We start from the raw sequence: 24633 nt of genomic DNA, 5'->3' as shown, positions 1-24633 counted from the left end.
AAAGTCAGACATGACTGAGTGACCAACACTTTCATTCTGAATATGGAAAACTTCACAGTGCTGGTTTTAAAATCTGCTTAAAATTAAGTTAGGTGGAGAGAAAATACTTAGTATCACAAGTACTTAGATACTACTGCTTAAAAGTAATATTAATACTACTTAAAAGTAGCATTTTTAAAATACCATATAAATTTTCATCATACACACAAAAATATTTCCCTTTAATAAAGACTTTCTCATCATGTTTAATGGGAAACAACTAAAATTTCATGAAAACAGTCCAGAAGGGAAATTTTTACTATTTATCTTTCAGATCATATATTTTTTCTTCAAAACCTGTACATGTTCTTGTGATGTTTTCAAAAGTAGGTCCTGATACAGGTTTGACGCATCTGTAGATCCTAAAGGAGACACGCCATAGGATTCAGATTCAAATTCAGCACCATCTGGAAAGAAAAAGGATTACATTCTTTACCTAAAATACTTGAGTTAACTAAGTATTAGTTTAAAAAAAAACTGAGATATTTCTAAGTGTTCTGAAAAATGGAACATATTTAGAGAAACAAAATACAAGATTACAATTACATAATCTGCCCTTGGTCCCACATGTGGCTGTCAGAGCTTCTGGTTTTCTCATTCTTCATTCATTTATTCAATAACTATATACAAAGGTGCTGTGACAAACACTGGCATTACAAGATGAAGGTGATCCAGTCCACTCTGAAAAATGATATCCCATAAACTGGAAAAACAGACAATTTCCATGCAGAGTCATAAATACTAAGATATAAAAGACGGCACAAGGGACAGCCAGCTTTGTGTCAATACTGTCAGCTTTTTGGTGGAGGTGCTGAGGAAGTAGATACATGAAGGACAGGAAAAAAGTACAGGCGATAGAGGGGAGAAGCATGCACAAAGACCAGAGGTGAGGAAGCACACCTGTGGGATCCTACAGTCTGTCTGGTTAGATGCAGAGCTAAGGGGCAGAAGAGGGTGGTAAAGAGATAAGGCCAAATACTTTGGCAGGACCCATATGGATGTGGTTGGTTGGTTTTTTCCTGAGGATAAACTAGTGACAAAATCAATGTCTGGGAAACTTTAAGGTCACCCACCAAGTGACAGCGACACAGACTTGATTGCTTGAGTCTGGGTTTCCTAGCCTTAAGGACTACAGAAACTTGACAATTTGATGAACTCCATGTTTTCTGAGAATACTGTTAGGGTGCAGGCAGATAGTTCTACAGAGATGGCAGAAGTAGAGGCAAGATATAGCCGGGAAGAAAAAGAAATATATATTGTCTTGATGACTACAGCTTTGTGGTAGAGTCTGAAGTCAGGCAGGTTGATTCCTCCAGTTCCATTCTTCTTTCTCAAGATTGTTTTGGTTATTTAAGATTTTTGGGGTTTCCATACAAATTGTGAAATTATATGTTCTAAGTCTGTGAAAAATCCATTGGCATCTTAATAGGGATTTCACTGAATCTATAGATTGCTTTGGGTAGTATACTCATTTTCACTATATTGATTCTTTCAATCCATAAACAACATATATTTCTCCATCTATTTATGTCATCTTTGATTTCTTTCGTAAGTGTTTTATAGTTTTTATTTTATTTTTATTTTATTTTTAAACTTTAAAATATTATATTGGTTTTGCCAAATATCGAAATGAATCCGCCACAGGTATACATGTGTTCCCCATCCTGAACCCTCCTCCCTCCTCCCTCCGCATACCATCCCTCTGGGTCATCCCAGTGCACCCAGCCCCAACTTATTTAAAATTAAATTTATTTCTAAGTATTTCATTTTCATTGCAATGGTGAATGGGATTGTTTTCTTCATTTCTCAGTTTTCTCATTGTTAACGTATAGGAGTGCAAGGGATTCAGTTCAATTCAGTTCAGTCGCTCAGTCGTGTCCGACTCTTTGCGACCCCATGAATCGCAGCATGCCAGGCCTCCCTGTCCATCACCAACTCCGGGAGTTCACTCAGACTCATGTCCATCGAGTCAGTGATGCCATCCAGCCATCTCATCCTCTGTCATCCCCTTCTCCTCCTGCCCCCAATCCCTCCCAGCATCAGAGTCTTTTCCAATGAGTCAACTCTTCGCATGAGGTGGCCAAAGTACTGGAGTTTCAGCTTCAGCATCATTCCCTCCAAAGAAATCCCAGGGCTGATCTCCTTCAGAATGGACTGGTTGGATCTCCTTGCAGTCCAAGGGACCCTCAAGAGTCTTCTCCAACACCACAGTTCAAAAGCATCAATTCTTTGGCCCTCAGCTTTCTTCACAGTCCAACTCTCACATCCATACATGACCACTGGAAAATAGACCATAGCCCTGACTAGACGGACCTTTGTTGGTAAAGTAATGTCTCTGCTTTTCAATATGCTATCTAGGTTGGTCATAACTTTCCTTCCAAGGAGTAAGCGTCTTTTAATTTCATGGCTGCAATCACCATCTGCAGTGATTTTGGAGCCCCCCAAAATAAAGTCTGACACTGTTTCCACTGTTTCCCCATCTATTTCCCATGAAGTGATGGGACCAGATGCCATGATCTTCGTTTTCAGAATGTTGAGCTTTAAGCCAACTTTTTCACTCTCCACTTTCACTTTCATCAAGAGGCTTTTTAGTTCCTCTTCACTTTCTGCCATAAGGGTGGTGTCATCTGCATATCTGAGGTTATTGATACTTCTCCCAGCAATCCTGATTCCAGCTTGTGCTTCTTCCAGCCCAGCGTTTCTCATGATGTACTCTGCATATAAGTTTAATAAGCAGGGTGACAATATACAACCTTGACGTACTCCTTTTCCTATTTGGAACCAGTCTGTTGTTCCATGTCCAGTTCTAACTGTTGCTTCCTGACATGCATATAGGTTTCTCAAAAGGCAGGTCAGGTGGTCTGGTATTCCCATCTCTTTCAGAATTTTCCACAGTTTATTGTGATACACACAGTCAAAGGCTTTGACATAGTCAATAAAGCAGAAATAAATGTTTTTCTGGAACTCTTTTGCTTTTTCCATGATCCAGTGGATGTTGTCAATTTGATCTCTGGTTCCTCCGCATTTTCTAAAACCAGCTTGAACATCTGGAAGTTCATGGTTCACATGGCTTGGAGAATTTTGAGCATTACTTTACTAGCGTGTGAGATGAGTGCAATTGTGCGGTAGTTTGAGCATTCTTTGGTATTGCCTTTCTTTGGGATTGGAATGAAAACTGACCTTTTCCAGTCCTGTGGCCACTGCTGAGTTTTCCAAATTTGCTGGCATATTGAGTGCAGCACTTTCACAGCATCATTTTTCAGGATTTGAAAAAGCTCAACTGGAATTCCATCACCTCCACTAGCTTTGTTCGTAGTGATGCTTTCTAAGACCCACTTGACTTCTCATTCCAGGATGTCTGGCTCTAGGTGAGTGATCACACCATCATGATTATCTTGGTTGTGAAGCTCTTTTTTGTACAGTTCTTCTGTGTATTCTAGCCACCTCTTCTTAATATCTTCTGCTTCTGTTAGGTGCATACCATTTCTGTCCTTTATCGAGCCCATCTTTGCATGAAATGTTCCCTTGGTATCTCTAATTTTCTTGAAGAGATTTCTAGTCTTTCCCATTCTGTTGTTTTCCTCTATTTCTTTGCATTGATTGCTGAGAAAGGCTTTCTTATCTCTCCTTGCTCTTCTTTGGAACTCTGCATTTAGATGCTTATATCTTTCCTTTTCTCCTTTGCTTTTTGCTTCTCTTCTTTTCACAGCTATTTGTAAGGCCTCCTCAGACAGCCATTTTGCTTTTTTGCATTTCTTTTCCATGGGGATGGTCTTGATCCCTGTCTCCTGTACAGTGTCACGAATGTTACTTTTAGGCATATTTAAAACCCAGCACTGTTAAGTTTTCCAATTTCAAATTCAAAGTGTTAGTCACTCAGTCATGTCTGACTCTGTGACCAATGGACTGCAGCCTGCCAGACTCCTCTGTCCTCCACTATCTTGTGGAGTTAGCTCAAATTCATATCTATCGAGTCAGTGATGCTGTCCAACCATCTCATCCTCTGTTGTCCCTTTTCTCCTCCTGCCTTCAATCTTTCTCAGCATCAGGGTCTTCTCTGATAAGTGAGCTCTTCACATCAAGTGGCTGAAGTACTGGAGCTTCAGCCTCAGCATCAGTCCTTCTGATGAATATTCAGAATTGATTTCCTTTAGGATTGACTGGTTTAATCCCTTTGCAGTCCAAGGACTCTCACGAGTCTACTCCAACACCACAGTTTAAAAGCATCAATCCTTCAGCACTCAGCCTTCTTTATGGTTCAACTCTCATATAGCTATACATCACTACTGGAAAAATAGTATCTATGTTTTAACCCCAATCTCCTAATTTATCCCTCCCCTCATGTTTCCCCTTTCATAAACATAATTTGATTTTGAGATCTGTGAGTTGGTTTTGTTTTGTAAATAAACTTATTTTGATTAGATTCCACAAGTAAGTGATGTGATATTTGTTTTTCTCTGAGTTACTTCACTTAGTATTGTAATTTTGAGATCCTTCTGTGTTGCTGCAAATGGCATTATTTCATTCTTTTTATAGCAGAGTTGTATTCCATTGTGTGTGTGTGTGTGTGTGTGTACACTGCATCTTCTTCATCCATTCTTCTGTTGGTGGACACTTAGATTGCTTCTGTGTCTTGGCTATTGTCAATAGCTCTGCAGTGAACTTTGGGGTGCATGTACCTAATTGAATTATGGTTTTCTCCAGATATATGCCAAGGACTGGGATTGCTGAATCATATGGCAAGTTTATAGTTAGTTTTTAAAGAAACCTCATAGAGTTCTCCACAGTGGGTGTACCTACTTATATTCCATAAACAGTGTAGGAGGGTTCCCTTTTCTCCACACTCACTCAAGAATTTATTGTTCGTAGATTTTTTGGTGATGGTTATTCTGATTGGTGTGAAATGATACCTCATTGTAGTATTTCTGCATTTCTCTAATAATTAGTGATGCAGAGCATCCTTTCTGAACATCTTTTCACGTGCTTTTTGGTCGTTGTAGGTGTTCTTTACAGAAATGTATATTTAGATCCTACACTCATTTTGTGATCAGGTTGTTTGTTTTTTGATATTGAGCTCTTTGAGCTGTTTGAAAATGTCGGAGATTAATCTCTTGTTAGTTGCATCGTTTGCAAATATTGTTGCCCATTATGTGGGTTGTGGTCTGTCTTGTTTATGATTTCCTACACTGTGCCAAAGCATTTAAGTTTGATTAAATCCCATTTGCTTATTTCTATTTTTATTTTCATTTTTCTAAGAGGTGGATGAAAAAAGATACTGCTGTAATTTAGGTCAGAGAGTATTGTGCCTATATTTTCCTCTAAGAGTTTTATAGGGCCTGTCCTTATATTTAAGTCTTTAGTCCATTTCGAGTTTGTTTCTGTGTATGATGTTAGGGAGTGTTCTAATTTCCTTATTATACCTGTAGCTGTTGAGTTTTTTTATCACCACTTGTTGAAGAGGCTGTCTTTGCGTCTTTGTATAGTCTTGCCTCCTTTATCATAGATTAATTGACCATTGGGCATAGGTTTCTCTCTGGACTTTCTGTTTTGTTTCATTGATCATTCAGTATATTTCTGTTTTTGTACTAGGACCAGTGTTTTGATTACTGAAGCTTGCAGAGTAGGCTCAAGTCAGGGTACCTGATTCTGTCAACTCTTGCTTCTCTTTCTCAAGGTTGCTTTGGCTATTTGGGGCCTTCTGTTTCCATATACACTGTAAAATTTTTTTTGTTCTGGTTCTGTGGAAAATTCCATTGGTAATTTGATAGAAATTGCAATGAATCTGTAGATTGTTTTGGGTAGTATAGTTATTTTGACAGTTATATAGTTTTAATGTCACTTTGATTTCTGTGTTTATTTCAGTTTCCTGTCTTTCCCTCTTAGTTTAGGTAAGGGGTTATTGATACTGTTTGTTTCTTTCAGAAAATGAACTTATAGTTCTTGCACATGCACCCTTGTCAGTCTGGCACGCCAAGCCTCTGTGCACATGGGCAATGTGTTTCTAGGTGTCGCTTAGCAACGATCATTCTGGGATAAAAGATTCTAAACTGTTGAGCTTCCCAGTTGGGAGGTTGTGGCAGGACTGCTCTGGCTTACCTCTTAGTGTTTGTGTGGGTTTAGAGGACTCTGAAGAGCTGAGGGGGAGGTGAGGTGTGTTGGAGTTTGTAGACTCTGCGATGAAGAAGAGTTTTGGCTTCAGGAGTTAAGAAGGGCATCTCGCCCTTTGGCTCCTCCGTCAACCCAGTGAGAGACAGCTGTCATAGAATCAACTTCCAGCCCGGGTACTGCATCCGAGACAAGGACCTCGGAAAGATCCACAAAGCTGCCAGTGCAGGCAACGTAGCCAAAGTGCAGCAGGTTCTGTTGCCCAGGAGGAATGGCCTGAATGACAGAAGATGAATAGGTAAGCGGGGTGGAAGGGCCTGGCAGGGGTCCCTCCTGTGAGTTTCCCCTCCAAGGCTCTTCGACACCTTCCTGGGATCCAGCACCCCACAGAATTTATGATCAGCAGAAAGCCTTAGCTGGTTTCAGACCCACTTGTAATTCCCCTTATAGGGCACTTTGCTGATGGTTTTGAAGTCATTTAACTGAATGTCAGTAATCACAGAAATGAAATGAAACATGAATAGCATCTGTTTTTTCTGTCTTCCTCCTACTTTTTATTTGCATGGGTTAGCATGATGTACTCATGAGTAAGAGCTCTCAAGTTCTATAGCCTTCAAGAAATCTTCTGGAACCTCCTGGCTCTCACATTTTTTCTCATGTGATTTATGAAAACACTTCTTCATGGATCGCCAATCCATGGATCATGGCAGTGGACAGATTTCTGATGGTGTCAGCATCTTATTTTTAATTTACATAGTTTTATACCATAAGGTATATATTACAGAAAACTGCATAGTGAGCAAAATAATTCCCATGAGAGGTCAACTTCTGGATTAAAAATTCCTCAGATACAATTCAATATCCGTTTTATATCAGTGTACACTTAGGTGTATATGTTCTTTGTTGAAGGACCTTAGAAGACAGCTTTGAAGTAGGAAGCTTGCTGTGTCCTTGAATAGGAAGACATTTTCTTAGGATATATGGTTTTTCTATACTTAAACCAAATCAATATATCATGATTTTAAACATTTTGGATTACATATGCTGTCTTTAATTATTGTGATGAAATTAAAATTGTACATAGTAGACTAAGACTTGCTCTTCATGATATAAAAATGTGCCGTAAGTGCCCACAAAATATTCATTCACTAACAACTGTAAAGGGCATAGATAAATGAATGGAACAGAATAGAAAATGCCCAAACACCCAAATGTAGGTAAAACTTTAGAACTTGATACTGATGATATTTTCTATTAGGAAAGATAAATTGTATATAGATGGTGGAGAAATAACCTGATAAAAGAGAAAAGTAACTAGATTTTTATCTCATCAAAAAGTTTCAGATGGAGTGTGGATCAAACATTTTAAATATGCACAGTGAGAAAAGTACCAGAAGAAATCTCAAATTCTTATTTATATATTTTTTTTCCTGCTGACAGAGACCTTATTTTTCCCTTTACTATTGTTTCTTAACTTTAATTTTTTAAATTGGAGAATAATTGCTTTACAATGTTGTGTTGTTTTCTGCTGTATAACATCATAGATCAGTTCTAAGTATACATATTTCCCCTTCCTTGTGAGCCTCCTTCCCACCCCAAAGACCTCACTAAGAATTATTTCAAAAGCAAGAATTCTTGAGTTTCCTGGATTTTGGCACACACAAAAAAAGGAAAAGAAATCTGGAGATTGAATTAACATTTTAACAACTCAAAAAAATGTAAAACTCTGTGTCAATCAAGCTGTCTATAGGCAAGTCGGATTAGCAGACAGGGTTGATCTTTTTGGCAGTAATAGGAATGTAGTACAGATAAAAATAATTTGTTGCTTTCAATTTTTTTTAGAATTTTTTTTGAAGATTTATATCTTCTGACAACCTTATCTGAAATGATCTAAGAATTTGGTAGTTGTTTTTCATATTAGTGTTAAAATATTATTTATCACAATTTTAATACATAGCATTCGCCAACTGATTTCTGAATATAAAGAAAAGAGACCTGAAACTTCTCCTGAAAATAGCAACCCAGGTACATCATCTGATACCTAATTACTCTTGGTGATTCTACCATAGATAAAGTAGGAGTGAGGAAGTTTCAATAATGAAAGAACTATGAAAAAATTGGTGTAAATTGCATATGTGTTTTATTTTCTAAATTACTTTTTTAATACTCTAGTATTCATAATTATTTAAGAGGTTAATTATAGGTGATTTAACATCAAAGACAGTATTGTCTGAAAAGAAATCCATGTATTTAATATGGCCCCTAAAGTCCTATATTAGATCTTTGTGTAAATAAGAAAAAAATTTTTTAACTTAGTATGATGTATATTTCATCTATAGTCCTATATCAAATTGGACTTCTTATGAAACTGAACATTCATTTTTAGAAATAGTTTGCATTTAGTGAATGAATAGTTAGTAGTTACTGTGTAGTGATTAGTCTCACTAAAATAGTTACCATCATTAAAACTGAGAACCTGAATAATCCCTTCCTGGTAGGATAAGAAATGATAAACAAAAGAACTGCAAAGCAGAGCCAGTGTGCAGCATAATAGTGAGAGATTATTTCTGAAAGATACCTACCAACAGTACAGAAGGCGGAAAAGCAACGCCTGGTTGAGAGCCAGTTGTTTTGCCTATTGCGTACCAAGCAGGTCTCTATTAGCAACTTCATTCCTTACAGATCCAAAGAGAGTGAGGTAGGTTGACGTCATTAGGACCAGATGTTTTCTTCTGTGTGTTAGATAATTGTCATGACAGTATAGTTTTGTAAGAACAAGATGTTCTCTTGCCATCAGTTAAAAGATTATCATAATAGATATTCAAATAGATCAACTTGGGACTCTGCAGGTTCTACTAAAAGCACAAAAAATACTTCGGATTAACAAAAACAGCATTAGGCCTGCTCAATGTGGCACATTGCACAGGGTGTCTGAGGACACCTTTAACTGAGTAGACCTCTGTCTAATCAAAGGGGGCTTCCCAGATGGCTCACTAGTAAAGAATCCACCTGCCAATGCAGGAGATATGGTTTGATCCCTGTGTCGGTAAGATCCCCTGGAGAAGGAAACAGCAATCCACTCCAGTACTTTTGCCTGGGAAATCCCATTGGCAGAAGAGCCTGGTGAGATGCAGTCCATGGGGTTGCAAGAGTCAGACACGACTTGGTAACTGAACAACAAAAACATCTATCAAAGAACTGTAGGTTGGTTTAATACATTAGTCAGAGGTAATACAGAGATGACAGAGTCTTGGTCTTCAATACATTCAAAATAGAAAAGAGTTGTCTCTGGTTAATTTCTGTATTTTTCTAAACAACATTTTCAAAGAAAACATGCCTATTTAGTTGTTCACTTGTTCACTAAACAGATAACTTTCAAGAGTCTCTTATGTACTAAGCATTGTTCTGATGTCACAGGGTGCAAACATTTAAAAATCACTGCCCCTGCTCTCCAGGCTCAAGCTTGCAGTGCTCTTCTCCCCTGGAGTCACTGAATGTGAGTCACCCCTCCAGCATCAGATCATGACGACCCCTGGGAAATGTTGTCCAAAGGCACCAGAGTCCATGGCTCCCTCCATCCTTCCCTCCCTCCCCTTGTTCATCAGCTTAAAATGTGATGATGTATGACTTCCAAGCTGAAAAAGCATGATTTCTATAAACATTTGCCATATAATGGGGAGGATTGATATAATGATATCCCTCACTAGTACACAGCACTCTTTGGACCATCCTGCTCTATGTGGTCCAGATACTCTTGAGCAATGGAAGGAGAGAATCTCAAGAGATTCTTTTTAAGCATATTAGTGTGTGTGTGTGTATGTATGTATATATATATATATATATATATATATATATATATGTAAGTATTTAGACGTTTTTTAAAAGTTCAGCTTCTATGTACCCTACTGCATGCTCACCACTACAATTCCAGTCCCCATTCTCACAACCGAGTTGACTTCCTTTACCCGTTTGCCCTCCCCCACCTCCCTTTCAAGAGATTATCCTTTCTAAACCTGGAATCACTACATCTTTCATACTTCTCTTGCCCTTGGAAAGAGGGCCAAGAAGAGAAGACTTTGCTTCCTATGTTTTACCATGCTCTGAAGTTCAATGCCTGTAGACCAAGCTTCCCTGTGATCAGGCGTTTTCATTGTGAACTGAAGAGTCAGAGAAGTTGTCATGTCCCCAAAAGACACCTATAGTCTCTGTTCACTGCTCCAGGCAATGGAAGTCCAGAAATACTGTGCTGTTTAAGTGTGCTACTGTCAGTTTATAATACTGATTCTATCAATGGTCTAATATCATTTTCTGTCAGTCTCCTGGAGTTTGGTTAGGATTATGGTCATTGTAAATAGCAGTTCTTTCTTTGTGTTTTTGTTTTGCATTTGATGACTATAAAGGGGAGGAGTGGTTCTTAGGCATTAGTAACCTACGAGTATAGTACAATCACTGTTCCCTCTAGTGTGGCCTCCAGGTGTGGTTTGAAAGGAATACTTTTAAATCAAGCATCAGTCTTGAGGTTTTAATATTCTGTATTTTTCTTTTGTTGATTTAAAATGCATCTTGCTTTTTTCTTTAATATTGGATGAGAGTTCTGAAGAAGACTCTTTAAGCAGGTAGGATTTTTAGGGTGTTTTAAATTATATGTTTAACTAAGGGAACATGGAGAAGAGAAACTAATGTTTGTTGAGCATTCTACTCTGGGTTAGACACTGCATTACGTGCTTATTTATGACCTCAGATTCATCACAGCAGCTTTGTAAAGTAGCTGTGTCCTGCTGCTGCTGCTACTAACTTGCTTCAGTCATGCCCGACTCTGTGCAACCCCATAGATGGCAGCCAACCAGGCTCCCCCGTCCCTGGGATTCTCCAGGCAAGACCACTGGAGTGGGTTGCCATTTCCTTCTCCAATGCATGAAAGTGAAAACTGAAAGTGAAGTCGCTCAGTCGTGTCCGACTCTAGCTACCCCATGGACTGCAGCCCACCAGGCTCCTCCGTCCATGTTAGGCAACTCTGGTTTCAGGAGGTTAATGAATTGACCTGTGATTCCGCCGTTAAAATGAGTTGACCTGTGGTTTGACAGTTGGCATTCCTGGCTCCCACGTCTAATCCTATGTCCCTCAGCAGAGACTGAGAAGTACCCATATAGCACATAAGTTAAAGATAGATATAAATTAGTTCTTTGACTTGTCTACATTTTAAGTTTTGACATTGTAGGGAAACTCCATGTACTCTCTTTTAGAGTAAAGGAGAGAACTGGTGCCTTCTCAATAAGTGGTTTCCCTGCTGACGGACCTAGACTCCCCTTTTGGACAGACTCAGATTAGTCTCTGAACTGGGAACAGACAATGGAGGAGGAAAAGCCTATTCTTCCACTTTGTTTTAAGTCATCAGGTTTATTCCAATTTGGGCAAAAAAAATTATTTCAATCCATCAATTGGATTTTCTGTTCAGCTATTAGAACTTTTGGTGAAAACAGATTATTTTTAGGCTGTCACCCTCTGTTATGGAAACTAAGAATGAGTGTTAACTGGATATTTCATAGGTTGGGAGAGACGGAAGCAGAAATAGGTAATAAAAAACTTTTTTGGAGACTTGCCTGGGGCTGCAGTGGTTAAGATGGTTAATAAGACTTCTTTCAGTGTAGGCAGTGTGGGTTTGATATTCATTCAGGGAAGCCAAGATCTCACATGCCTCGGGGACAGACAGCCAAAAGAGAACATAGAAGCACCATTGGAACAAATTCAATAAAGACTTTAAAACTGGTCCACATCAAAAAATCTTTTTTTAAAAAAAAAGCTGTTTTAAAACAGGCCAAATTTTATTCATGTCAAGAAAGTTCATTTAATATATAAAAAACTTTCACTTGTTTTGTTGTTGTTCAAAGAAATGAACTCACTCATTTTTATTGTATGTTTTTGCTTTAAAGGTTTCCCAATAAACCTGGCGTTGATTTAGGGCCTACAGCAGATGATGAAGTCTTAGATTTTAAAACCAAGGTAAAGTGTTCCATTGTGAAATTAGTTTTCCTGCTCTGAATTTAGTTTCATATAGTATTTACCCTTATGATTAGACAATGAAAGTGAAAAATAGATTCAAGGGATTAGATCTGATTAACAGAGTGCATGAAGAACTATGGACGGATATTCGTGACATTGTACAGGAGGCAGTGATCAAGACCATCCCTAAGAAAAAGAAATGCAAAAAGGCAAAATGGTTGTCTGAGGAGGCTTTACAAATAGCTGAGAAAAGAAGAGAGCAAAAGGCAAAGTAGAAAAGGAAAGATATACCCATTTGAATGCAGAGTTCCAAAGAATAGCAAGGAGAGATAAGAAAGCCTTTCTTAGTGATGAAAGAAATAGAGGGAATCAATAGAATGGGAAAGACTAGAGATCTCTTCAAGAAAATTAGAGATACCATGGGAACATTTCATGCAAAGATGGGCACAATAAAGGACAGAAATGGTATGGACCTAACAGAAGCAGAATATATTAAGATGAGGTGGTAAGAATAAACAGAAGAACTATACAAAAAAGAGCTTCATGACCCAGATAACCAGGATGGTGTGATCACTCAGCTAGAGCCAGACATCCTGGAATGCGAAGTCAAGTGGGCCTTAGGAAGCATCACCAGGAACAAAGCGGGTGGAGGTGATGGAATTGCAGCTTAGCTATGTCTAATCCTAAAAGATGATGCTGTGAAAGTGCTGCACTCAATATGCCAGAAAATCTGGAAACCTGAGCAGTGGCCACAGGACTGGAAAAGTCTGTTTTCATTCCAATCCCAAAGAAAGGCAATGCCAAAGAATGTTAAAACTACCACATAATTGCATTCATCTCACATGCTAGCAAAGTGATGCTCAAAATTCTTCAAGCCAGGCTTCAGTAGTATGTGAACCATGAACTTCCAGATGCTCAAGCTGGATTTAGAAAAGGCAGAGGAACCAGACATCAAATTGTCAATATCATCTAGATCATTAAAAAAGCAACAGATTTCCAGAAAAGCATCTACTTCTGCTTTATTGACTGTGCCAAACCATTTGACTCTGTGGATCACAACAAAGTGTAGAAAATTCTTCAAGAGATGGGAATACCAGACCACCTGACCTGCTTCTTGAGAAATCTGATTACAGGACAAGAAGCAACAGTTAGAACTGGATATGGAACAACACACTGGTTCCAAATCGGGAAAGGAGTACACATCTTTTGGTTTCCATTTGAATGGAATATCTTTTTCCACCCTTACTTTCAGTGTGTATGTGTCTCTAGGTCTGAAGTGGGTCTCTTGTAGACAACATATATATGGCTCTTGTTATCGTTATCTATTCAGTTACTCTGTGTCTTTTGGTTGGTGCATTTGATCCATTTACATTTATAGTAATTATCGATATGTATGTTCCTATAGGTATTTTCTTAATTGTTTTGGGTTTGTTTTTGTAGGTCTTTTCCTTTCTCTTGTGTTTACTGGCTATGTAAGTCCCTTGAGTATTTGTTGCAAGGCTGGTTTGGTGGTGCTAAATTCTCTTAACTTCTGCTTGTCTGTAAAGCTTTTGATTTCTCTACCAATTTTGTATGAGTTCTTTTCAAATAGGATTTTCTATTTCCCTCTTATAGCATAATAGTACTTTAAAATGATTCATAATTACATCCTCACATAAACATTTCTCTTCTACAATTTCAAACTTGTCGTTTAAGATCAATTTTAAAAAGGAGTCTTCTTGTCACATCTTGAATTGGTGTTTTACAATTAAATTTTTTCACTAAACTTAAAAATGCTTATTATTGTAATATCCCACAAGTGAATATTTCATATATTTATGAAACTACAGCTTTATATCTTTGAAACAGATGTTGAAATATATAATTGACAACTTTAATCTCATAGTTTCTTCCCCTGGTATTGTTTTATTTTCAAAAGTTCAGAATTCTGCCTATGTTTATACTAATTATACCAGTTTAGTATATTTTACAAATAATTATCCTAAGGGTATACGCTTTTCCTGAAAAAGTTTCTCTATTTCTAACCCAATGGTATTTATCCAAATCTTTTCGAGCCCCTTGCATGCCTCAAATTCATTTAATACACCCCAAACTGAAGCCATTGTCCTTGATGCATCCCTCCTTCCTGCCTTTTTGTAAGCAACCCTGTCATCTGTCCTCCCCATCATAGCAGACAGAATCACTGAAATGCTACAGCGGGAAAAACTCTGGACTCCACCTTCCTTGAAATTACTGTATCCAGTCACTTACCAAGTTCAGTGTTTTCTACCTGTTTAACATTTTTCATATCTTATTACACTAATTCATTTCTCACCTATGATCTTGAAATATTCTTTTCTAGTTTTGCTCTCCTGATGTTCATCTTTATGTTGCTGCCAGAGTAATCATTCTAAAATATACTTGCCAATCTTTTCTTTCCTCTTGACTCTGCAGTTTGTTTTAGAATGACTCTTACCGTCTTTATTTGGCTGTTTTTACAGCCAAATTTGCTTTTTAATTACACTTTCATACATATATGTACAGTGTGTAGGGTGCTTAATGTTCTCTGTGGAGCATTGCTTATAGGTTTTTGTTTTTTCCATGATGCTGTCTTTAAAATCCTGTCATATTTACTACTTCCTGGTGTAAATACGAATATATTTGAATAAAGCATGGCACCAAATAAAATAAAATATATTTGTGATGACTGCAAGGAGATCCAACCAGTCCATTCTGAAGGAGATCAGCCCTGGGATTTCTTTGGAAGGAATGATGCTAAAGCTGAAACTCCAGTACTTTGGCCACCTCATGCGAAGAGTTGACTCATTGGAAAAGACTCTGATGCTGGGAGGGATTGGGGGCAGGAGGAGAAGGGAACGACAGAGGATGAGATGGCTGGATGGCATCATTGACTCGATGGACGTGAGTCTGGGTGAATTCCGGGAGTTGGTGTTGGACAGGGAGGCCTAGCGTGCTGCGATTCATGGGGTTGCAAAAAGTCGGACACGACTGAGCGACTGATCTGATCTGATCTGAACACCTTTACTCATCTCACATGCTAGTAAAGTGATGCTTTAAATTCTCCAAGCCAGCTTCAGCAATACGTGAACTGTGAACTTCCAAATGTTCAAGAAGGTTTTAGAAAAGGCAGAGGAACCAGAGATCAAACTGGCAACATCTGCTGGATCATCAAAAAAGCAAGAGAGTTCCAGAAAAACATCTACTTCTGCTTTATTGACTATGCCAAAGGCTTTGACTGTGTGGATCACACTAAACTGTTGGAAAATTCTGAAAGAGATGAGAATAGAGCACCTGATCTGCCTCTTGAGAAATCTGTATGCAGGTCAGGAAGCAACAGTTAGAATTGGACATGGAACAACAGACTGGTTTCAAATAGGAAAAGGAGTACATCAAAGCTGTATATTCTCACCTTGCTTATTTAACTTATATGCAGAGTACATCATGAGAAACGCTGGGCTGGAGGAAGCACAAGCTGGAATCAAGATTGCTGGGAGAAATATCAGTAATCTCAGATATGCAGATGACACCATCTTTATGGCAGAAAGTGAAGAGGAACTATAGAGCCTTTTGATGAAAGTGAAAGAGGAGAGTGAAAAAGTTGGTTTAAAGCACAACATTCATAAAACTAAGATCATGGCATCTGGTCCCATCACTTCATGGCAAATAGATGGGGAAACAGTGGAAACAGTGGCTGACTTTATTTTTCTGGGCTCCAAAATCACTGCAGGTTGTGATTGCAGCCATAAAATTAAAAGACGCTTACTCCTTGGAAGGAAAGTTATGACCAACCTAGACAGCATATTAAAAAGCAGAGACATTACTTTGCCAACAAAGCTCCATCTAGTCAAGGCTATGGTTTTCCCAGTGGTCATGTATGGATGTGACAGTTGGACTATAAAGAAAGCTGAACATAGAAGAATTGATGCTTTTGAAGTGTGGTGTTGGAGAAGACTCTTGAGAGTCCCTTGGACTGCAAGGAGCTCCAACCAGTCCATCCTAAAGGAGATCAATCCTGGGTGTTCATTGAAAGGACTGATGTTGAAGCTGAAACTCCAATATTTTGGCCACCTGATATGAAAAGCTAACTCATTTGAAAAGACCCTGATGCTAGGAAAGATTGAGGGCAGGAGGAGAAGGGGACGACAGAGGATGAGATGGTTTGATGGCATCACCAACTCAATGGACGTGGTTTGGGTGGACTCTGGGAGTTGGTGATGGACAGGGAGGCCTGACATGCTGTGGTACATGGGGTAGCAAAGAGTCGGACACGACGGAGCGACTGAACTGAACTGAACACCTTTACCTGTGTAGTAGATCCCCAACATGTGAAGGAAAAAGATGACACTTCCTTTCTCCCATTTGAACCTGGTTCTCCAGTTTTGTCTCTCTATATGGTTCCCAGTGACTCTATTCTAGTTTTCTACATGACTTGTGAACATTGTTTCACACCTCACCCATTTGCTCGGGCTGCCCTTCCTAGAATCCCCCTCACATCCTGGCTCTGCACTCTCTGTCTTCTGAGACACAGCCCTTTATCACAGCGTTCCTTGAGCTTCACAGGTACACCTGCCTCCTTTCTCCTTTGTGCCTTTCCTGTGCTCTGTGTGCTTCAGTTGCAGACCTGTTGAAGGATACTTTTCTGCTCTTGTTTGTTTTCATGTGTCTCTGCCTCACCTAGAACACAACGCAGAATCACTCTTTTCTTTACATTTCTAACTTCTTCCAGGACAGTGTCTATGATTTCCTAGACAGAGTGAATGTTTATCATCTTACTGATTGAGTGAATGACCAAATGAATGAATATGTTTTCTAAAGTTGGGTTTTTGTTTTATTTTGTCTTGTTTTTATAGGAAGGGGCCACAAAGTCAGAACTTGTTGCAGAAGAAAGTGATACTGATATTATTGACAGGGCTCCCCAAGAGCAAACAAATCATGACCGTTCGACTTCTGTTGATGGAGCATACAAAAATGATAGACGTGGTAAGTCAGTGAACTTCTTTGAATTTTTTCTATGCTTAAAAGCTAATATAAAACCATCTAAAGAGTATGCATCCAAATATTATATGAATTTCTTTTTAAGTAAGTTTCTTTTGCTCTCTTTCTTCATAACTGTCCCACCTACTACCAACCTTTTCTTCCTGAGAATGCTTCAACCCTCTGAAATTCTTTTCCACTACTTTATTTTATTGAAATATTCATGGATAGAGATAGGCTTATATATGTCTTTAAAATTCATAGTTAGTAAATGTTCTCATTAATGTATCTGTGACACCATTTTCCAGATATGCTGTCAGCCTTAGGATTGGGAGAAGAGGAAGATATAGAATCACCTTGGGATTCTAAGGTATTGTCTTCTATTATTATTTTGAAATGTAAGCACTGAGTGATGTAAGAACATAAAAGCAAGAGATGCTATGACTTTCTCACCTTTGCATTTCAGCATCAAAACTTGGTTCTTTTTTTAAACCTGTATTGAATAAAATAATTCTGTGCTAAATACTACCAAATAGTACACTTTTGTTCATTTGCAAGATTCACCTAATGAAATCAGTGTTGTACAGAAACCAAGGCTTAGAAGTCCTAAGGAATCCGTTTGGGTTCTGAAGTTACATTTATCTAAAAACTGTAGCATTATTCCAGGTCAGTCTATGATCAAATGTTTCTTTCTTTCTTCCTCTGTTCCTTCCTTTCTTCTTTCAAATTTTATTGCAGTACAGTTGATATACAGTATTGCGTCAGTTTCTTGTGTGCATCAAAGTGAATCAGTTACATATATATATATACATATATATATATATAAATCAACTCTTTTTTATATTCATTTTCCATATGGGCTTTTACCGAATACTGAGTAGAGCTCCTGGTGCTATACAGTAGGGCCTTATTATTTATCTATTTTACTCACAGTGGTGTGTATGTGTCAATCCCAATCTCCGAACCAAATGTATGTTTCTTTGGTACATATGCATGTGTGAAACTGTTAGGGTCAGAGAGAAACAGGTTGAATTTTGGTTTTTTGCCACACTGACGTTGAAAAGTAAGTGCGTGAAACTTGAACGTATTACTACATTTGGATTGTCAGGTTGATTTGCAAAGAACATTTCAAGAGAAGCAAAAGCATGGGAAATAGTAATAAATATGTGGGGTTATAATAACAGCAGTTAGCTTTAGTGATGTTTTAGTAAGTGCAAACCATTTTTGATTGCTTAAGTAGCATGTGCAGAGTACATTTATGGCATCCGTACTTGAAGTAACATAAAGTAACGATGCCCTGTTTGAAGGTGGGAGCTATGGAAGGAGATAAGAAGGGCCTGATCTCTTAGATGCAGGCAGCCACTGCCTGGTGATCCAGCACCATGTTTGAATTCAGCATCCTGGTTCTGTCACATAGCAACTGTGGGATCTTGGCAAAACCTGTCTTAACCGGGTTAAAAGTAGGCAGTTTTTAAAAGTACGGTATTTCCTTCAAAAGGGATTAGGAACTTTTTGTGCAACTCATTATTATCATTAATTGTAGCAGAGTATCTCTGAGAGCCTTCCACAGAAGTATGTGGATCATTTATCTAGAACTGCTGGTGAAAGAGGAAAAAAGACATTAAACGGACAAGTAGAAGGTAAGAACTGTATTTTACGGAAAAGCCATTTGACAGAACGTTGATTGAAAATGGAAATGCTAATATATTCTAATAAGCAAAGAAAATCACCTGTCGGATGGGTAGTGAGAAAAAAAGATGAGAAAAGCAGGGCAACTGTATATCTTATCAGGTGTCAACCACAGATTACATTGAGAATCCAGTTTAAGAAGCTAAATTATTAGTTATTAGATTTACTTCACGGTTCAATGTTTAAGACTTTGTCTGGTTAAGGCTCTCCAATGCAGGGGGTGCAGGTTCTATCCCTGGTCAGGGAACTAAGATTCCATGTGACACATGACCAAAAAAAAGAAAAAATTTATTATTAGTTCTGTTTCAAGATATTCTACACCCTAAGGAAGGTCAAGAAATAAGAAACAAGAGGGAATGAAGGATGAGAGAGGCAGAGGGGGCACAGGGAGGAAATGAAGAAAAGGAAGCACGGGTTTGTGGGGGAAGGTGGCAATAAGTAATAAAGGTCTTTATATAAACAGAGAGTATTTGACATGGACGATGAATTTGAAGTGAGCTTCCGGCACCAAAACTTGTCTGAAGAACAGCAAAGTTCTCCCCCTCTTCCTGTTTTACTAGTTATTAGGAAGACATTGAGAACTGAGGTCTTGGCAGGCAGAGCTGTAGGAAGACATTCAGATCTGAGGTCTCGGCAGCAGAGCTGTGCTTTATCCTCTGTGGAGGAGCACAGGCATAGGTGCTCAGCTGTAGATGTTTCAAACTGATGTCATACGAAATGCTGCTTTCTAGGATGGTGTCGCAAAGGCCACAATAAGAGAACTGGAAAGAAGGAGAGAGCAGGGGGCGTGATGGGGAGACAAGGAACACACAGCATAAAAGCGAGTTCGCTGGAAAGTTTCCAACTTCTAATGCAGTTTCAGTATCTAATGCAGTATTACTTCAACTTAATTCACTTTCCTGAAAACTTAGCCTCTGTTTCCTCACTCTAACACTTCCCCGCAAACTGAAACTGCATTAGAAGTTGGAAACTTTCCAGTGGACTCGCTTTCATGCGTGTAGAAGCACTCCGGGAGTTGGTGATTGACAGGGAGGCCTGGCATGCTGCAATTCATGGGGTTGCAAAGAGTCGAACACGACTGAGCAACTGAACTGAACTGAACTGAACGTAGAAGCAGACTCCTTATAGACCAGAGTTCCTCGAATTTTAATTAGTAACTTGGGGGCCACGTGTGAAGTACACATGCTGAGCAGGAGGCCTGAGAATCTGCGTTTCTAACAAGCTCTCAGAGTAGCAAGGGTGTAGCCTTGCATTTAGAGAAATCTGGAAGAAGAGCTTTGGATAGTGGAGGACATAACAGGATCAAGGAAAAGCATTATTCTGTTTTTCTTTCTGAGCATGTCCACAACCAGAGGGAAACAAAGAGTTGAAGTAGCAGTTAATAGGTGTAAAATACCATTGCTAAGCAAAAAGGGAGAAAGAAATGGTAGGGATGATCCATAGAAAGGATGTAAAGGGGGAAGATTTAAGACCACAGATCCAGAGATTACCGTTTGGAGAGGAGAGAATCTAGTGAAAGGACAAAGGGAGGAAAGTAAGGCCTTAGGGAGGTGAGTTTGGAGTTGATGAGGACACTCGAGAGAACTCCTTCTAGATGGCTTCAGTGTATTTACAGGGAAAAGAGATAAGATCATTGTTGCTCCAGAGAATCCTGGAGGTTGGAGGGGGTGTTCGAAGTGGGAGAAATCGCAGCCACTCAGGCATCAAAGACAAATGTTGTACCAGTATTTGTTATTCAAATTAGATTAATTTGAAAAAGGAACCATAGATTCTTTTTTTTTAAACATAGCTGATTTTTTGAAAGTTGTTTCATAGAAATCCTTTGAAGCATTAGCATGTAGTACCAAACCAAACTAAGTTTTGAAGCCAGATTAATCGGGTTCATTCCCTAAATGCTAGAAATACTTTTAATAAATACTACACTGATTTTGAAACATGCAAATTTTTAATTTCTAATAATTCTTTGGCAATTAAATGTATTATTTCCTTTTTGATAATTGTGTTTCAATATTGAGAATTTATTATACATTATTTCCTAGATGTGTCTTATATACCTTCTTGTATGAGTGGATCGAGAAACTTTAAGATGGCTAAACTAGAGGAGCCAAGACATTGTGGGCAAACCAGTAGCCCACATGGATGTGGAAAAAAAAAATGAATATTTTTATGAGTCATTTTCTACAAGTGTATATCCAGACTAATCTGTTCATTATTCTGTCTCTGATGAGAAATGAATTATACATTTTAGTGAACTGTCACCCCAACTGTGCACTTCTTAAATGACTGGACAGATCGAAGAACATGACAAATACTTGTAATATAATGGTGCAAATGATAACTGCTGTGTTGCATTCAAGATATGCTGTTGCATTTTACCATCAGCTTTAACATTTATCTTCTTGGGTTCATGATTTGCTCCTCTGATTAAGATCCATTTTCTCCTCACCAGTCAATATGTTCACATTGGTCTATGTGCACTTCAACATTTTATAAAGCCATTGAAAACGTAATGTTATTAACTGCATGTTTTGGTAAACCTGTATTCCTATTTTTTTTTCTTTTTTGCATTTCTTTTCCATGGGGTTCGTCTTGATCCCTGTCTTCTGTACAATGTCACGAACCTCATTCCATAGTTCATCAGGCACTCTATCTATCAGATCTAGGCCCTTAAATCTATTTCTCACTTCCACTGTATAATCATAAGGGATTTGATTTAGGTCATACCTGAATGGTCTAGTGGTTTTCCCTACTTTCTTCAATTTCAGTCTGAATTTGGCAATAAGGAGTTCATGATCTGAGCCACAGTCAGCTCCTGGTCTTGTTTTTGCTGACTGTATAGAGCTTCTCCATCTTTGGCTGCAAAGAATATAATTAATCTGATTTCAGTGTTGACCATCTGGTGATGTCCATGTGTAGAGTCTTCTCTTGTGTTGTTGGAAGACCAGTGCATTTTCTTGGCAAAACTCTATTAGTCTTTGCCCTGCTTCATTCTGTATTCCAAGGCCAAATTTGCCTGTTACTCCAGGTGTTTCTTGACTTCCTACTTTTGCATTCCAGTCCCCTATAATGAAAAGGACATCTTTTTTGGGTGTTAGTTCTAAAAGGCCTTGTAGGTCTTCATAGAACTGTTCAATTTCAGCTTCTTCAGCATTACTAGTTGGGGCATAGACTTGGATTACTGTGATATTGAATGGTTTGCCTTGGAAACGAACAGAGATCATTCTGTCATTTTTGAGATTGCATCCAAGTACTGCATTTCGGACTCTTTTGTTGACCATGATGGCTACTCCATTTCTTCTGAGGGATTCCTGTCCGCAGTAGTAGATATTATGGTCGTCTGAGTTAAATTCACCCATTCCAGTCCATTTGAGTTCGCTGATTCCTAGAATGTCGACATTCACTCTTGCCATCTCTTGTTTGACCACTTCCAATTTGCCTTGATTCATGGACCTGACATTCCAGGTTCCTATGCAATATTGCTCTTTATCTCCAGTAGCATATGGGGTACCTACTGACCTGGGGACATCCTCTTTCAGTATCCTATCATTTTGCCTTTTCATACTGTTCATGGGGTTCTCAAGGCAAGAATACTGAAGTGGTTTGCCATTCCCTTCTCCAGTGGACCACATTCTGTCAGATCTCTCCACCATGACCCGCCCATCTTGGGTTGCCCCACAGGCATGGCTTAGTTTCATTGAGTTAGACAAGGCTGTGGTCCTAGTGTGATTAGATTGACTAGTTTTCTATGAGTATAGTTTCAGTGTGTCTGCCCTCTCACGCCCTCTTACAACACCTACCATCTTACTTGGGTTTCTCTTACCTTGGGTGTGGGGTATCTCTTCACGGCTGTTCCAGCAAAGTGCAGCCGCTGCTCCTTACCTTGGATGAGGGGTATCTCCTCAATGCCGCCCTTCCTGACCTTCAGCGTGGGATAGCTCCTCTAGGCCCTCCTGCGCCCACACAGCCAGTGCTCCTTGGACATCGGGTTGGTCTTCCCACAGGACTGGAAAAGATCAATTTTCATTCCAATCCCAAAGAAAGGCAATGCCAAAGAATGCTCAAACTACCGCACAATTGCACTCATCTCACATGCGAGTAAAGTAATGCTGAAAATTCTCCAAGCCAGGCTTCAGCAATGTGTGAACTGTGAACTTCCTGATGTTCAAGCTGGTTTTAGAAAAGGCAGAGGAACCAGAGATCAAATTGCCAACATCCGCTGGATCTTCAAAAAAGCAAGAGAGTTCCAGAAAAACATCTATTTCTGCTTTATTGACTATGCCAAAGCCTTTAACTGTGTGGATCACAATAAACTGTGGAAAATTCTGAAAGAGATGAGAATACCAGACCACCTGACCTGCCTCTTGAGAAATCTGTATGCAGGTCAGGAAGCAACAGTTAGAACTGAACATGGAACAACAGACTGGTTCCAAATAGGAAAAGGAATTCGTCAAGGCTGTATATTCTCATCCTGCTTATTTAACTTATATGCAGAGTACATCATGAGAAATGCTGGACTGGAAGAAACACAAGCTGGAATCAAGATTGCCAGGAGAAATATCAATAACCTCAGATATGCAGATGACACCACCCTTATGGCAGAAAGTGAAGAGGAACTAAAAAGCCTCTTGTTGAAAGTGAAAGAGGAGAGTGAAAAAGTTGGCTTAAAGCTCAACGTTCAGAAAACGAAGATCATGGTATCCAGTCCCATCAGTTCATGGAAAATAGATGGGGAAACAGTGGAAACAGTGTCAGACTTTATTTTGGGGGGCTCCAAAATCACTGCAGATGGTGACTGCAGCCATGAAATTAAAAGATGCTTACTCCTTGGAAGGAAAGTTATGACCAACCTAGATAGCATATTCAAAAGTGGAGACATTACTTTGCCAACAAAGATTCATCTAGTCAAGGCTATGGTATTTCCTGTGATCATGTATGGATGTGAAAGTTGGACTGTGAAGAAGGCTGAGCACCGAAGAATTGATGCTTTTGAAGTGTGGTGTTGGAGAAGACTCTTGAGAGTCCCTTGGACTGCAAGGAGATCCAACCAGTCCATTCTGAAGGAGATCAGCCCTGGGATTTCTTTGGAAGGAATGATGCTAAAGCTGAAACTCCAGTACCTGGCCACCCCATTCGAAGAGTTGACTCATTGGAAAAGACTCTGATGCTGGGAGGGATTGGGGGCAGGAGGAGAAGGGGATGACAGAGGATGAGATGGCTGGATGGCATCACTGACTCGATGGACGTGAGTCTGGGTGAACTCCGGGAGTTGGTGTTGGACAGGGAGGCCTGGCGTGCTGCGATTCATGGAGTCGCAAAGAGTCAGACACAACTGAGCAACTGAACTGAACTGAACTGATTCCTATTTTTTCTTCACTATCTTTAGCAGATTCATAAGTCTGTCTTACCAGTGTCCTAAGATTCCCCCTAAAAACAAGACACTAAAACCGAATGTATTCAGTGCAAAGGCAAGGATTCTGCTCAGTACTAACTCTGCATGAATATGCAGCTGGCTTTCATATTTACGTGTAATTAACTCTATGTCCCTTTTCCCTTTTAGATTCTCCTGAGAAATATTATAACATGAAGGTAAAAATGTTTATGATTTTATCTTGAATTATGAACTGTGGATTGATTCATATGTGCATTATTTAGTAATTAACTTGTTTCCAAACCCCATTCAGCCTGCAGTCAGAATGAAAGATTATGTTCCTAATAAAACAGTCAGAATGAAGGATTTACAAACATCCGGTTCAGGTAAATTTTTCAGTACACAATTAACTCTGGAAAGAGGGACACTGAAATATTTGAAATGCTCAGTCTTCAAAG

General features: G+C 39.0%; 1 protein-coding gene across 23 annotated transcripts in view; it reads left to right on the top strand.

Moving 5' to 3' along the window:
* The first annotated feature begins 6082 nt into the window (after window positions 1-6082).
* LOC109568017 (ankyrin repeat domain-containing protein 26-like) overlaps window positions 6083-24633 on the top strand; it is a 92013-nt gene continuing 73462 nt past the window's right edge. For 14 of the 23 annotated variants that reach the window (XM_070800999.1, XM_070800994.1, XM_070800993.1 and 11 more), the window contains exons 1-7: window positions 6083-6442; window positions 12075-12144; window positions 16995-17124; window positions 17427-17488; window positions 18662-18758; window positions 24365-24393; window positions 24489-24561. In XM_070800999.1, coding sequence (XP_070657100.1) covers window positions 6435-6442; window positions 12075-12144; window positions 16995-17124; window positions 17427-17488; window positions 18662-18758; window positions 24365-24393; window positions 24489-24561 — 469 coding nt within the window. In that variant the 5' untranslated portion in view covers window positions 6083-6434. Of the gene's footprint in view, window positions 6443-12074; window positions 12145-16994; window positions 17125-17426; window positions 17489-18661; window positions 18759-24364; window positions 24394-24488; window positions 24562-24633 lie in introns of those variants that run through there. The other 9 variants (XM_070800992.1, XM_070800991.1, XM_070801004.1 and 6 more) reach the window with 7 other exon arrangements.

This window comes from Bos indicus, chromosome 13 (genome assembly GCF_029378745.1).
Source record: "Bos indicus isolate NIAB-ARS_2022 breed Sahiwal x Tharparkar chromosome 13, NIAB-ARS_B.indTharparkar_mat_pri_1.0, whole genome shotgun sequence".
Classification (NCBI taxonomy): domain Eukaryota; kingdom Metazoa; phylum Chordata; class Mammalia; order Artiodactyla; family Bovidae; genus Bos; species Bos indicus.
Note: the sequence above shows the minus strand (reverse complement) of the source record. Positions and strands in the feature narration are given on the sequence as shown.